Source organism: Phasianus colchicus, chromosome Z, assembly GCF_987193195.1.
Source record: "Phasianus colchicus chromosome Z, bPhaCol1.hap1.1, whole genome shotgun sequence".
NCBI lineage: Eukaryota > Metazoa > Chordata > Aves > Galliformes > Phasianidae > Phasianus > Phasianus colchicus.
In genome coordinates, this window is record NC_143476.1 from 64,206,944 (window position 1) to 64,223,431 (window position 16,488).

Here is a 16,488-nt window from a genome sequence, read left to right on the forward strand (position 1 = left end):
AGCTGGTACTTAGAACTTAGAACTTAGAAATAAGTCATTTGATCTGTTGTTTTGATTTTACATCGGCAGTCTGCATACCTGCATACCTGCAGTATTTCAACTTTTCTCTCATACCTGTATACACAAAATGGCCTGAAAGAGGAAGGCACAAGTCTACTAGATAAGACAATATGCAATGGCTACACGCCCTGAAGAACACTCATTAAGTAATTTAGTTTCCTTGTTTGAAATGGAAATCATGGAGAGGAAATTTAAAATATTTGTTACGTGTCTTAGAATAAGAAGGGAGTATGTGTGTGTCTGTTTGTCTACCTTTCTTTCCTTTTCTTTTTTTTATTAAAGGTAATAAACATGCAAGTGAAATCTGAAGCATCCTTAGTTTCTCATATCTTAAACACAACAATAGCATAAATCTAAAGCAGGCATACTTCTTCCTTCTGAGGTAGTAAGACATAAGGTAATAAGAAGATTAGATAACTGTGTCCCTTTTCAGAATTTATGAAGTATTTTCAATGTCAGCCAGTGAGACTGAATTATTACAGTTTTGGGCACTTTTATAGCCCCTAGCTCTTCACACAGAAATCATGTACCTTCCCTCCACTAGATCAAAATGCTAATATTACTTACTTAATATTAACTAAAAATTAAAAATAATTAATATTAATTAATATTACTTACTTATAAATTGACGATATTACTAATATTGCCAAATATATGAACACTGTTATAGATATTCACCTCTAAAAGTCACTGAGTTTATATAAGAAATATCAGTTATGGTATCCCATGAACAGTTTGCCTGAATGAGTACACTAAATCCTTCAAAATTTTAATCCAGCTTTCATTAGAGAAAAAAGAGGTTTTAATTCTTCTGAATAAGTCTAGATGCCTCATAAATATAGATGACCCTCAAAATATAATTCTCCCTCAATCAGTATATATAGCATATAGATCAATGTCAGCATGTTGCATTAAGGATTACAAAAATACTCAGAATTTTTTCAAGTTCTTGAATATGAGAACACCTTGCTATCTTTTTTAGCATTATGTTTTACTAGCTTCCTAACACTATTAAAAAATACATACCAAAACAACTAATTTCTGAATGAAATAAGTAGATGCAAATTTGTCAAAAAATACAAGCCATCTGAAAACTCTCTTACCTTGCATATCTGAGAAGCATACAGCAAAAGCTTTTTGTGGTCCAATCTCTCCTTGTGTTTCTGCAGATAATCCCGTAAGCTTCCATACGGTAGATATTCCATAATTAATCTCAGATTCCTACGACCTTTTACAGCAACAAATAAAATACTTCATGTCACTTTTCAATGCAAAGTTTTGAAATAGATATTTACAAGTGAATAGAAGTAATAGAAAAGTCTCACTAACAAAAATGCATTTTATTGTATGCTCATTAGTGTGCAATCTTTCATCTGTTATTTGCATCTGATATGGAAATGCCATTTATTTAACCACGACCACATTGTGTATATGCTTAATATTCAACATCTCATAAAAACTACTATTGGCTAAAAGTAAAGCACAAGTGCCACCCGTGTATACCTGCGTTTACACAATTCCTTCTTTTTGCTGAGGTAAAACTCAGAATGACAACTGACATCAACTAGTTAGCAATTTAAAAATCTTCAAAACTTAGTCTAATTTTGAACACTTATTTTTTTTTTTAAACAATCAGATCTTGCACAAAACTTGTGCTTTCACTCAATTTCAACATCATCAGCAATTCATTCAAATACATAAGTTTCTGAAACTTTCTCCTTCTTAGTCATTTATTATACAGTACAAGAAGTGGTATTATCCACTCTCAGACATCACATTAAAGGAAAAATAAGAACAGTTAAAAAAAAAAAAAGGTTTAATTTTCTTACTTAATCCCAGATTCATTGCTTTAGGATAAAGCAACTGGGTAACCAGTCAAAACAGCCTGTTCTTTAAAAATCATACAAATTATGCCATGAGCTGACTGAATAAAGAAAATTCATCTTACAATGAAAAGCTGTACATAATAGACTTTTCTTCCTTTGGAAAAGTCACTAGGCAATGGCTTTTGTAAACATCTCCCTGAATTTCTTGCAGTATACATGTTTAATTATGCAACTTAAGGTGTATTCAACATAGCACATACCTGCACTGTAGCAAACTCCTTTGTATTTAACAATGTTATCATGCTGCAGAGATTTAAGTATTTCAATTTCTCTTTCAAAGTCCCTAAGGTGCTCCTCTGTACTATGTTGCAGCTTTTTCACAGCCACCACCTCCCCAGTATTATCCTGTAGGGGATCATACCGGCACATCTCAACACTGCCAAAGTTTCCCTAGATCATAAACAGAAATACTTGAATTAAAAAATTAGTTCACATTATCTTCTCTTTCCCAGTGTTTGTCTATAAATACCTCAGTGCTCACTGTAGTATAACATTGAAGCAATATAATAAGTTTTATGTAACATTTACTATGTTATTTATGTAATAATTATTTAAGTGAAATATCACAAAACCACCATGAAAGAAGTTAAGAGTAAAGGATCACTTTCCGCCATTCTTCAGCACTCCTGGCTAACCAAGGATGTTCCGGTGGATTGGAGACTGGCAAATGTGATACCCATCTTCAAAAAGGGCCGGAAAGATAATCCTGGTAGCTACTCAGACCTATCAGTCTCAGCTCAGTGCCTGGGAAGATGGAACAGATAATTTTAGGTGCCATCATGGACCAATTAAAGGTCAGCCAGGGGATCAGGCCTAGTCAGCATGGGTTTACGAATGGTAGATCCTGATTGACAAACCTGATTTCATTCTATGACAAGGTGACCCACTTAGAGGATGAAGGTAAGGCTGTTGATGTGGTCTATCTGGACTTCAGTAAAGCGTTTGACACTGTCCCCCACAACATTCTCATGGAGAAGCTGGCTGCCCACGGTTTGCATGGGTGCACGCTCAGCTGGGTGAAATACTGGCTCGGTGGCCAGGCCCAAAGAGCTGTGGTAAGTGGAGTTAAATCCAGTTGGTGGCTGGTCACGAGTGGAGTCCCCCAGGATTTGGTACTGGGACTGCTTCTATTTAACATCTATATTAATGATCTTGTTGAGGAGATGGAGTGCACCCTCAGTAAATTTGCACATGACACCAAGTTGGAAGGGAATGTTGATCTGCCTGAAGGCAGAAAGGCACTACAGAGGGAACTGAGTAGACTGGATCAATGGGCTAAAATAAACTATGAGTTTCAATAGGGCCAAGTGTCGGGTCCTGCATTTTGGTCACAACAACCCCAGGCAACCCTACAGGCTTGGGGAGGAGTGGCTGGAAAGCTACCTGATGGAAAGGGAGCTTGGTGTACTGATGGACAGTCGGCTGAATATGAGCCAGCAGCGTGCCCAGGTGGCCAAGAAGGCCAATGGCATCCTGGCTTGTATCAGGAATGGTGTGGTGAGCAGAATTAAGGAAGTAATCTTGCCCCTATACTTGACATTGTTGAGGCCTCACCTTGAGTACTGTGTTCAGGTACCTCAGTACAGAAAGGACATTGAGGTGCCGGAGCAGGTCCAAAGAAAGGCAACAAGGCTTGTGAAGGGCTTGGAGAATATGCCGTATGGAGGAGGAGACTGAAGGAACTGGGGTTGTTTAGTCTGAAGGAAAGAAGGCTGAAGGAAGACCCTACTGCTCTCTTCCAATATCTGAAATGTGCTTATAGTGAGAGCAGGGTTGGTCTCTTCTCACTGGTAACAGGACAAAGGGAAATGGCCTTAAGTTGCGCCAGGGTGAGTTTAGGTTGGATAACAGGAAACACTTCACTACAGAAAGGGTTGTTAAGCACTGGAATAGGCTCCCCAGGGAGGTGGTTGAGTCACCATCCCTGAATGTGTTTAACTTAGTGGAGGGTTGTTAGGGTAGTTTGGTTAGGTTGTGGTTGGACTCGATGACTTTTAAGGTCTTTTCCAACCTGAGTGATTCTGTGATTCTATCACAGTGACATTTCTGCAGCAACTGTCTGTGAGAAACATGCTCTATGAAAGGATGTGAACAACACTGGAAAAACAGGAGGGCAAGGAGAGGAGAGTGATATCCATTCATTTTCTCCCCTTTCCTCACAGATTTCTGCTTAACTCTCATAATGCCTGCTGGGATACCTCTTTTCCTGCATTTGTAAAGAACTACACATTAAGGCTCCTTCTGGTTCATGGCTCTCCTTTGTTTTTCAGTAGTTTTTCTTCCATTCTCTGTTCTACATTCTTCCTCTCTATTCTGCTTATCTTCCTTTTCACAGTCACCACCAGCAACTCCATTCCTTTCCCTACTCTACACTACTGTTTATAGCCAACAATCACCTACAAATAGAAGCAGTTCTGCCACTTTGCTTTCAGGTTTTGTCACTTGTAGAGACAAGTGGACATGTAGCTACGCATCAGTAACCAATATCAGAAAGTGAGAAACCATTCTGGAATAATGGTACTTAATCCAACTGGCAGAACTTCATTGAAGTCATCTGTCTGTGCATGTTTTCCACAGCCAAGCTGCAATGACTTGCAAAACATTGTAACCAAATGCTGATTTCTAAAGCTTAAAAAGTTTGAGGCCCACAGGTATCTCTAAGACATTACTGAATTTTGGGCCCTTGTATTCAGAGTTCCCAGCATATGCGTATTAAAAAACAAACAAAACAAAACAAAACAAAAAACAAACAAACAAACAAAAAAAACCAAAAAAATAAAAAACAGCCTCCTGGTTTCTATACAAAATTGCTCTGGAACAATTGTAAAGGAATCCCAAGCATAAAAACTGACAAACAAAAAATTAAGCGTCAGATGCAGCTCTGCACTGGAAATATTAAGCCTCTCCTGGTGACTGGAATGTAGAAAACAGCTACATTTCTTCTGTCTAAAACCATCAAACAAGTTCCTTTCAAATCTTTTTTTCCACTGTGCTCAGATATTTCTTGAAATATTTCTTTCTGTAATGGAAGCAACCAATGTTACTAATGTATATAGGATCATTAGAAGATAATTGAAAAAGGTAGCTATTTCTTAGGCAATTAGAGAATTTCCAAATATACTACCTTGCCAAGTTGCTGTAAAAACTTGAGATGTCTTTCTTCAAATTGTGTAGGGTCCCGATCTTCAAAGGCTCCAGAAAATCCAAGAGCTCCAGTTCGTATATTTGGCAACATATCATTTTCTGTCAATAACTCATAATCTGAAGTATAGGAGGAAGAAAAAGGATGAAGAAAGAAAAGAGAAGCAAACAGGAGAATGAAACAAACTTACTACAGTGAATCTTTTACCTAACTCTAACTCTAGGCATACTCTGAGCTTAGTAGAATATTAACAACCTCCTTTATTTCTACACAGTAATTTGCAGTCATGAAGACAACAAGATATTACCAAACAATCAAGTAGCTTGACTCATAACAAGTCTTGCTGTAATTTCAAAATACTTTTTTTTTTTTTTAAAAAAAAAGATCTACTGAACTTAAATTCCTCAGCTATTGCACAATGACTCCTTTATTATAGAGGGAAGAAATGAAAACTTGGGCTTGTGATAACGTGCATCTTCCACTTAGTAAAATATCTCTTACTTTTCAGAGATAAGAAAGACCTTTGCAAAACCATCTGGCTAGGAGACTAGAAGAATTAAGATAGACATTAATCATCACTCAAAGCATTACTTTTACTTCACACTAACTTTTAATATATTCTTTTTTACAACAAACTAAGCAGCAGAAATGTAATATTCTATGGAGTTGGAAAGTGGTTGTAGGCCAAAATACTGAAATGGGAGGCACCATAAGAAATGTAAGCAGCAGAAACTAGGATTTTTTCTATCTAATGCTATCCTTTTGTACACAAACTCAGACTCACCAGGAGTGAACAAACTATTCAAGTCACGTATAATTGCCCTAAATGATGGCCTGAAATCTGGCTCATAATCCATACAATTGTTTATAAGATTTGCTAGCTCTGTCCAGTTGGGGGCAGGAAGTTGGTGTCTATCTTCATAAAACTGTAGTTTCTGGAATAGAAGGGAGAAAAGCCTTTTTACCATACAACCATGAAGAGTTCTAATAGCCATGATATTCTGACTCGAGCAGTGAAAAAATACATCTCTCAACCTAGATTTATCACCTCACCAACATGCACATCTGACCAACTGACTGGCTGTTTAGAAGGACTAGCATAATTTAGAGAACCGAGTTGAAAAACTCCGAGGCATCTACTGGTGGAAGATAAGAAAACAGAAGAAGGTCTGTAATCTCATTAAACCAATCGGGTTAAATCCAGCAGAAAGTTTTATCCATTTGTGAGCTGAGTGAGCTTCACTAGATGTAAAAAAGCTTCACTGGCTTTTTTACTGGCACTAGAAAAGAATGAGTTAGTAGAAGAGATGAGAGCATATTCTGAAAAACACAGATGTTTAAAAGCTAGGTCTAGAGAAGATCTTGAAATTTTTTCTAAGAGCTGATTTCAGCACCTGAGAAATTGGATGAGGCTTTGTTAGAAAAACAGCCAATTTATGGTAATAATTCTACAAATCATTACAGAAAATGGTAACTTCTGTTCACTTCTATATAAAAACTAAATATATAAGAAATAATATTTTTATGGAATATATTTATGCTCAACACCCCCATCCCTTGAGTCCCTCAGGCAACGCTAACATTTCTGTTTTAAATAAAATAGAATTGTCAGCAACACACACAATCTTTCAGGTTCTAGGTATTCATTTACAGCATAACTAGAATTATGCCTACCAAAAGTCACGCACATTGTTAGGGAAGCCTTTTTTTTTTTTTTTTTTTTTTTTTTTAAAGTAAGATAAGGTTATAACAAAGGAAAAGAAGTGTGGGCAAGATAATTCTGGCATAACTGAACTTTGTCCCCATAAAAATAAAAAATTAACAATGTACAAATAATCCTTAAATCATCACTCAAGATCACCGTCTATCAGACAACGTGATGTTTCTTATGGTAGTTAGGGGCCACACCATTTTGCATGCTGATTGGTTACAATTGCAGACGTTTTAAAGTATCCAAAGAACTGCCACTACTGCAGATCCAGTGACACTTACTCTTGAAGAATCGAGAGCGCTCAGTGGTTTATCTCCTCCACTGCAAATTTCCCATAAAGTGGTACCAAAACTCCACTTATCCGTAGCTAGGCTTAGTTGTTTGGGGTTCTCTATACATTCAGGTGGAACCCATGGTATTCTCTCAAGAAGAACTGTGCAGTCATGCAAAGAAAACATTATGTTAAGATCAGTAATAAAACCACAACATTCTAAAACACATTTGATTCAGTAAAAATGGTTCTAGTATGCATAGATATTTCATTCTGTAACATGTTTTTAATATCTTTCCAAGTTTTTGTTCTTTTCTTAAAACTACAGATTATCCACAGAAGTAATACTTTTGAATCAGTACTACTATGAGTCAAATACTACAAAACTTACGAATACTCAGGAAAACATATGTTCAGAAGATCATTAGTTTTACTATCGAATTAGACTAATGTTTAAAAAAATACTTTTCTAACCTCATTTCCAAACCATATTTTTGTTCTGGCTTTAATATTTTCCCCCAAATTATCAAGATTTAATAGCTATCGTGAAAGAACTAGATAGCAAACAGCCAAAAGTACTTTACTGTTTGTTGATACATTATGGCACAGCAGTATAAAGTAACCATAGTGAGCGATTTCCCACTTTATGATTTTTGAGCTTTTAATAGTGAGTCTAGTAACAGGTTGAAAGTAAATTTGTTTTCTGATGCAGATACAGATCTTAGAATATGATATTTTTAAGGTTAGTGAAGGCTTTGTATATTAAAAGAGTGAAAAATTACTGGACTACAAGCCCTATGCTGCTTACAGTCTCTTAGATGCGTTGTATCTTCTGCATAAAATTAGCAAGTCTAAAATGTGTTCATTTTTCAAAAAAATTTTACGAAAACTCAGAAATGGATAAGAAGATTACTTCTGTTTCATTAGCATAAGGACCTTGCACACACTTTATGCTTCTTTCAGTATGAGATAATTTTGTTCATGAAGTGGTAAAACAGTTTTTTTTTTTTTTTTTTTTTTTGACAAAGCTAATAACATAGTACTTTCAGCAACCTCTGAGACTTTAGTCATTCATCAAAATATGTACCAAAGATAATTTTCAACTGCCAGGCAGCATTCTGATAAGTGCATTAACTTTGAATTCAGAAAACTCCAACAGAATAAACCAATTCAATCCTGATTGATAAGAGGATACTAAGCCCAGCAGCTATCTGCAGGCTTACAGTAGTTTATAGTATATTAATAGTACTATCAGTGAAAAGCATTTGTTTAGAATGGGAACAACATGAAATACTCATACAGTGGATAACCGTGACTTTTTTTTTCCTGTATCTATTTGATGAAAAAGAGGATACATTCAAAACTGCTGAGTAGGACGGTGGGGATTATTCTAAAGTGACAAAATAATGAAGTGGTTTACTGAAACAAAAGTAATGAGATGGTAGCAAGAAAAAAAAATAATCTTGATTTTCAAGTCAGAAGCATTAAAAAAGAAAGCTGACACAAAGACTTACTGTCTCTTGGCAAAACTGTGATACTGATGCCAGGATCACTTAGCTTTATAAAAGGAAGGCTTCCAGACTTCCTATCCTCCTCCCTAATAAGCAAGATGTTCTTTGCACAGACATTCCCATGAACAAGGCCTTTATCCTCCTGATAAACAAAAAGGCAAATTTTACAAACAGACAAAAATACCTTATGATTGAAAAGGTATTAAAAAAAAAAAAAAAACACTTAACAGCATAAAGGGAAAAAAGAAAATAAAGATTAGAGATGTAACCAAATCTCAGACATTTCATCGGTTCCTTTTAGTTAAGTTTTGCTATGCAAATTTTCATTCATTTTAATCATCAACTTGTTTTTGATTTTATCTGAAGTATGTTAACTTAAATGATGGGTCCATCAACACAATACATTTAAAATGAACACAAAAACTGTTAAACTCTTTCAAAAGGAATATTTCAAAAGAACGAAAAAATCTATTACATTCTATGTAAGATATAAAGGTCTGACTTCAGCATTCAGTCAACATCTTATTTTCACACTCCCCACTTAGTTTCAAGAGGTAGGATAACAGCTCATCACTCCACATGCATTAACCTGAAACACTTTAACTCAACCATTAACAAAAATAAAAAATAAACTACTCACCAGGAAATGCATGGCTAATGCCAGCTGTTTGGCAACTTCCAGTTTCCACAATATATTAATAATGTTTTTGTTCTTTTTCAAATATGTGTCCAAAGATCCAAATTTCACATATTCTTGTACAAGGATATCTGATTTAAAATGTTAAAAGTGTAATAATTAAAACCAACAATAAACAAATAGAAATTCAAGGAAGACATTACCATAATATTACCCATCTCTTTCTTCACTATCCATTGACAAGCTAACTATAAATTCAAATCTATATGACCTCTTAATATTGTCACAAATACTTCATGCAATTTACATTTCCACCTTAAGAAATGCAGTGATTATCCTTCCACCCTCACACCAAAGGCACAATAAATAACATTGCTTCTGATAAGCATAGCACTGTACATAGTAACATGAATGCAATAAGTCAAATAACGTCCATTTCAAGTAATTCACTACGTAGGGGCTTATAATCTCCAATTTTTCTGGAAAAATAAGACACTTCATAGAAAAAAAAAAAAGATATCTTGAAAACAGATCAATAAAAATTTACAATACAAACATTTGCAGATATGTATAACATATGTCTCCACACGGTCATACAGAAAGTAACCCATGAAACAAGATCCACTTCACAGTACTGCATAATCTGTTTCAATTAGAAAAAATTAAATTGCAGTACTGAAATCGTGTCTTCAGCTGCAAGATGGATTGCAATAGTGCAGTTGGAAGGGACTTACAGAGATTTTTGAATTTTACTGCCTGACCATATCAGGGCCATCCAAAAGTTAAAGCATATTCCTGAGGGCACTATCCAAAAGCCTCCTGTCCAGGAATTGTGTTCCAGTGTTTGGCCACCTTCACAATAAATAAATTTTACCTGATGTCCATTGTGGATCTTGTCTCACCAGCTTTAATCCATTCCTGTCTGCTCTGATACCAACTCCCAGAAAGAAGAGCCCAGAACCTCCCTTCTCCTTTCCCCCTCCTCCAGAAGGTATAGAGAGGATGCTCACATTTTAGTGCTTTTTACACTCTGAACACACTGGAAACTACCAGTTTTATATTTGTCTAATGAAAATAAACTAATTTTTATGACATTATTTTACAGACAGAAAACTTTTTTAAAAATAATAATTATGCAAAGCAATTATTCTGAAGTCTGGACATCAAATATCTAACGCAGGGAAAAAGTAAGACCTTCTCTTACCATTTCTTACTAACTGCCACTTAGTAATACACTGTAAGCCTCACCTTCAGAAAAAAAGACTACAAGGGCTGACTGTGATCTAAGGGAGAAATAGTATCCACGCTTACATAACTAGGAATTTATTATTTCCATGTTTTAAAGTGATACACTATCTACCTGGAGTTTTATATATAGTCTCTATGCATGATAACATGAACGAACTAGGAAAGCAATTGTGGATGTATTTAAAATTGAAACTAGTATTATGAGTTCTCAGACAAAAAATGTACTGACTTCTCGACCTCGTAAGAAAAGCCACTTCCAATACAAAATGCCCCTACCTTCCTTGCTTTGCAAATTCCATTTCTCTTAATGGAAGCAGCAGTCTACACATTATATGTTTACTACAAAAATGGCTCATTTTGCTACAAACAGTTAAATAGAAGAAAAAAATGGTTTTAGTCCAAACTAACATTTCTGCCAAGGACTGAGTTAAAATGAAAACTGGTAAAGTGAGGTCCAGTAATGCAAATTTGAAGACTACACATAAGAAGTGGACTGCCATCCAAAATTAAGATTTCATTATGAGGTGCTAGAATTGTATATCAGGTGTTCTCAAAAACTTATTAATAAATAACTACAGTGCAAGTAAGTTTAGTAAGCTAAACTGAGGACATACTCTACTTCTGTAGATAAGGTAAAGATTTTGCTATTATTAATGTTTCATTAATATTTGAAGTTTCTGTGGGGAACGAGTTCCCACTCTCCCCCCTTTTAAAAAAAAACTCCAATGGCAGCTGTATATAATTAGTGAAAAAGATACTTACTCTCCTCTCCACACACACAGACTCCATAATTTAATACCAAATGTTTGTAAGAAAGCTGGCTCATCATACTTGCTGCCTCAAAGAAGGACTTTGAGAAAGAGAGAGCAAGAGAGAACCAATCAGTGAAAGAAAAACTTTGACATATTATTTGTAGAAAAAAATGCATATGGTTTAAATAATTTTTTTAAAAAAAACGATTCATCTCCCATCTCATTTCAAAGATTGTTTAAAATTTCATATTATTTATTTGTGGATGTTTTTTGTTTTGGTTTGTGCTTTTTTTAAAAAAAAAATTGATTTGCTCTTATTGTGGGGTTTATTTGTTTGTTTTAAAAAACAATCCACAATCTAGAAGAGTTAGCAGTCTCTTTTCCTGCAGGCAGATGCATCTCCGCATCTTAAAGAGAATCTTCTTTTCTATCTCAGTTAAGTAAACAATGAGCAAACTCACAATGCGCTATTCAGTTTCCAATTTATTCTTTCACAATGCACTATTCAGTTGCAATTTATTTCTTCATAGAACATTATTAATTTTTAACTTAACTTAAGACAAGAACTACTATATCCCTCATCCAGTATTGTGAGACCTTATCTGACCTTGTTAGGAAATCTTCAAATGCTTTAATCTCTTTAGTCATATTTTATTCTTTTCAGTGGTATATTCAGCTATGCTTCCTTGTGTACAGATTGTTTCCCCAATGAGATGAGGCTAAAATTAGCATATTTTCCTTCAAGAGTCATATTTATATTTCTTTATTCTCAGAGCTACTTAAAAAATTTATTTTCACCCTATTCTAAAATGATGGCATATTATCCAATTTCTTAAAATATATGTTATTTTTATTATCATTTTTACTTTCATATGTTCAAAGGGTATGCCTATGTTGCTTTTGACACTAGCTCTTGGAAGTTTCTTCTCCTTTTCTTTAGTTAACATTTTAATTTAGATATGTTCTAAGCAGTTGAAAAGTTCACTGAATAAGAGACTGGTTCTCCTGACTTACTGCAAATGCTCTTAGGTTAATTAGGAATTTGAAACTATAATATAATCAGAATACACAATAAGTAGTCATATAAAGTTGCACTGAAATACTAAGAAATAGCACATCTATTAATTTTTTAAAATTAAATTTTCACATATGCATTCTTGAGTTTAATTACATTACCACTGTACTGCTTTCTGCAAAAGGGCATTTCAGGTCTGCTCACAGATTCACTCAAACACTAGAAGACTAATCAAATATGGGTGATACCACATATGGCAAGTGTTCCTCATATTTCTGATTTTTTATGTCCTGATCCGAAATACTTATTTTACAGGAGAACTAGTAAGACTCCAAAAACAAAACAAAACAAACCCCAGGAAAACAGACAACAAAAGGAAATTTTTTCCTAGAAGTTGATACCTCACACGTAGATCATGAGTTTACTGGTACAGAATAGAGCAAGTTGTTTACTGTAAGAAAAGTAATATGGGATGGACAAGTACACTGCAGTTGACAATCATACCAACCTCAGAGTAGTTTCTATGCACTTTATCCAGAACCTTTAAAAGAACTTCAGTTTGATGGAGCTGGCCATAGTCTCCCACTTCTTTCCTTATACCTTTGAAAATCTTTGTAAATGTGCCCTGTCCAAGACTCTCTTCCTAAAAAGACAAAAAGCAGGAAAGGAAAAATGAGGAATCACTACTTGTTCTGTCAAAGTTCTGTCAACTTCCTCCATAAACAATGCATATAGGTGAAACTTTTTAGCTAGTCTACCTCAAGAGTTGAAGCAAGTATACCTTGAACAATTTAAATCCTTGCTAATTTTTTAAAAAAGTTACTAACTTGTAAAGGATCTTAGGTAACAAATTGCTGAAAGAACCACAGAGGAAAACAAAACAAAAACAAACAAACTACCACTGCAGTCTAAAGGACACTTTTTCTTTTTTAAGGAAAAAAAAACTCTTTTAAATGCACACAGAGTTTTTATTTAGTACTTACTAAACCAACCATTTGCAATGAAAGAAGCAACTAAGGGACTTACAAAAATCAAGTCCTCATTCCGGATTTTGTGAAAGACCATCTGGCTAACATTGTGCCTCTGCAACATTGGTGATGAAGGCACGTCAGAGACGCTATTGCTTCTAAAGACAAGGAGGTTTGATTTATCTGGGAGAAGAAAGAGAAGAAAAGTTAAGCCATAAAATATAAAAATCACATATTCAGAAGCTGTAAATACAAAAAAAAAAAAAAAAAAAAAAAAAAAAAAAAAAGCAACATCAATGTGAGAACAATTCATTTTAAAAGCTATAGAGTGTCTTGGTTAAATAATTCACTTTTTCGGATTAGCAAAAACTGCTCTTACTGCTTCTCCTACTCCTACTGTTTCTGTACGGCACTGTTTCCTACGGTAATTAAGAATATAGTTTCAGTTCTAACAATGAAACTGTGATGGCTATCAATGCTGTTGAGAAGGCCATGTCAAAACAAAGTAAAAACAGGTAAGTGGAATGAAAAGAACCCACGTAAGCCAATATGCGTACTTATCTATCTGAAAGCCATTTACTTTGTTGTTTACAATTTATAAAGACTTAAAATATTCTTGTTTAGAAATAAACTATCCTTTCTTACCTTTTGGTTTTGGAGGACAGCACTTGATGAACTGGAAAATGATGCTGTCTGAGCGGACAGTTTCTGTCTGATAACAGGTCAATAGATCCTTAAGATTACCAAAACTTCTCTTGGTTCCACTAAGATTATATTCCCCATTTTCATTCTTCGTAATTAAGCAGTGTTTATAGTCAGTGACATTCTCACGCTGCAGAGATTTTTTTCCGTCGAAAAGAAAGTTGATCAATACTCAGCCGTTAAAAAAATTAAATGTACAGCAGTAACCTAAAGAACCCACCCTTCAATGAAATATTACCACTATTTGTTATTTTGTTACTCACTACATTGTGTAACAGTGATTCTGAGGGGGGAAAAAAACAAACAACAACACAAACGCAGCCAAGATTCTACCTCCCTCCCTGAAAATAGTATGTTGGCACTGAGATGAACATACATTAACAAATCTCCAAATATTATGCTGAGAAAACATAAAGGAACCCAGAAAAGATTCTTCATATCTTCAGATCTAGCAACCAAAGTTCCTTCACTGTTACATGGGGTAATAAAATAGAAAAATGTTGGAAGCCATAGCCCAAAAGCTCAAACTTTTTCATTTTGGCAATTATTTGGAGATCTAAGGTGTATTTCTGTTTTTCTGCAGTGTACAGTGCAGTTCTAAACAATTCATTCCTAGTGCAGTAGACTCTGAATATGCACTGAATTATTTGGATGAATCTTGAAAATATACCATTAGACGTTTTTAATTAAGAGGAGTTCTTAATAATGCTTTCATAATCCTTCATGTTAATGCTGTGAAAAACATTCCAACAAATTCCAACAAATCTGAAAAGTCTTTTAATGGCTTGCCCAGAAATAATTAGAACAAGAAAAACAAACATGACCAGGTCAGTTAATGGCAACCTTGATGCAGAATTTGATCCTAAACTTGCTCAGGGACTAAAAATCCTTAATACAGTTCACTGGCTAGACATAAATTTTTTCTAAAACTGATCTTAAAAATGACTCTTTACTTCTCCACCCACAAATCAACATTATCGTATCATGTTCAAACGTGTACCTACTTGTGGCAGTGTTGAGTAAATCTGATAGCTTCCTGCAAAACTAGTAAGAAAAGCCATATATGGTACTTTCTCCAGCTAAAAAAGCCCAAAGGTAGCTCTGTTCATTTGATTAAAAATAATCCCACCCTTGGAACAAGATCATGCAATTATGTAACAGCACTATTAAAGTGCTGCATTATCACTAGCTGCAATCTCACAGAGTAGATGAACATCTGGCTTTTCAGCAGCACAAGAATTTTGCAGGCATTTCAAGTGCATGCTTCTCATTTAGTTTACAGCAGATATCCTGAAAATACATGCTGACATAACAAGCACCAGATAATCTGGCTGGATGAAGGTACGACTCAAACCTATAAAAACTCATCAATGAGAGACAACTTTATATGACCACAGAAATCAATTGTATACTCAGTAATTAAGTCCTACTGTGCCAGAAACAACAGAAGTTGCCAAAATCCCCACACTACCACCCAAACAATTACAATAGTTTGAACAGTCACATTCCAAACCCCAAAACTATCAAACTCTCTTTCCTCCACCTTTTTTGGTTTTGGGGCATATATTCTGTGCCAGTGATTCTTTATCATAAATTTATGTTAGTATGTTTCTCATAAGACCCTGAAATTAGGCCTATCTGACACAAGTAGCTGTAGAATAAACACACATCATACCACCATTCTGAAAAGAAAATCCAGAATCATTTACTGAATTTCCCATGCAGAAATTATAGAAGTACTGTCCATGCCAGAATACAAACCTCAATAGCAAATGTGAGGAAGTATTTTTTAAAATCTTTAGGACTGCAACGAAGAACGTAGAAGCCAGTCTGATTACCTGCCTTCTTCAGTTTATTGATAGCAAAGTCCATGCTATATGTAAAAAAAAAAAAAAGATTAATACTGCATAATTTTAAAGAACAAGACCAGACAATGAATTATGAGCACTATTATAAGATATCTCATACAATGACAATACAAATTCTGAGTCTTAGACTCTCCTTTAAGATAATTCATTTGCCTCTCTGTTTTCCAGTAGTCACAATGGCTGCTTATGTACAAAAGAATGCAGTAAAGATTCTTAACACTTCAAAAATCAATGATCTATTTGATCAAAAACATGGCAGTCTGAAAAGGCATTGCCTTGTGCTTATGATATGATTCTGAATTTCCAACATGGAAGAACCTGTTCAAGTGAAACTGTCTGATAAACAAGCTAAGATTAGAGAAGCATTTGTGTACATGGAAAATGACTAGGTTAGTTTGGGAAAGGGCTAATAAGAAACAGGATTTGAAAGAAAGCTTCTTTTGTTACTACAGCAACTAATCTCTCTCTAAACAAGTCATTGCTAACTATTTCTATCTATCTCAAGGAATTACAAAGAGAATGGTGTGGAAAGTTCTGTACTTACAGTACATCGTGCTAAATAATTCTAAATAAAAATTAATATATGGTATTAGTCTAGGTCTGCAAGGTGCAAAAGACATGTTTTGAAATGTAAGTCTCTGTTCCTCTTTTCCTTCATCTCCCCTCATATGTACAGCACCTATACTTTGTCACTGGGAAATTTCCAGAAGCATTCTG

General features: G+C 34.8%; 1 protein-coding gene across 14 annotated transcripts in view; it reads right to left on the reverse strand.

Moving 5' to 3' along the window:
- Positions 1-16,488, reverse strand: part of JAK2 (Janus kinase 2) — an 87,295-nt gene that overhangs the window by 13,069 nt on the left and 57,738 nt on the right. For all 14 annotated transcript variants that reach the window (XM_031606142.2, XM_031606146.2, XM_031606152.2 and 11 more), the window contains 12 exons: positions 15,665-15,776; positions 13,847-14,033; positions 13,260-13,384; positions 12,742-12,876; positions 11,229-11,316; positions 9,222-9,349; positions 8,585-8,723; positions 7,081-7,232; positions 5,873-6,023; positions 5,071-5,207; positions 2,147-2,336; positions 1,164-1,288 (listed from right to left, as the gene is read on the reverse strand). In XM_031606142.2, the coding sequence (XP_031462002.1) occupies positions 1,164-1,288; positions 2,147-2,336; positions 5,071-5,207; positions 5,873-6,023; positions 7,081-7,232; positions 8,585-8,723; positions 9,222-9,349; positions 11,229-11,316; positions 12,742-12,876; positions 13,260-13,384; positions 13,847-14,033; positions 15,665-15,776 (1,669 nt within the window). The remainder of the gene's footprint in view (positions 1-1,163; positions 1,289-2,146; positions 2,337-5,070; positions 5,208-5,872; positions 6,024-7,080; positions 7,233-8,584; positions 8,724-9,221; positions 9,350-11,228; positions 11,317-12,741; positions 12,877-13,259; positions 13,385-13,846; positions 14,034-15,664; positions 15,777-16,488) is intronic.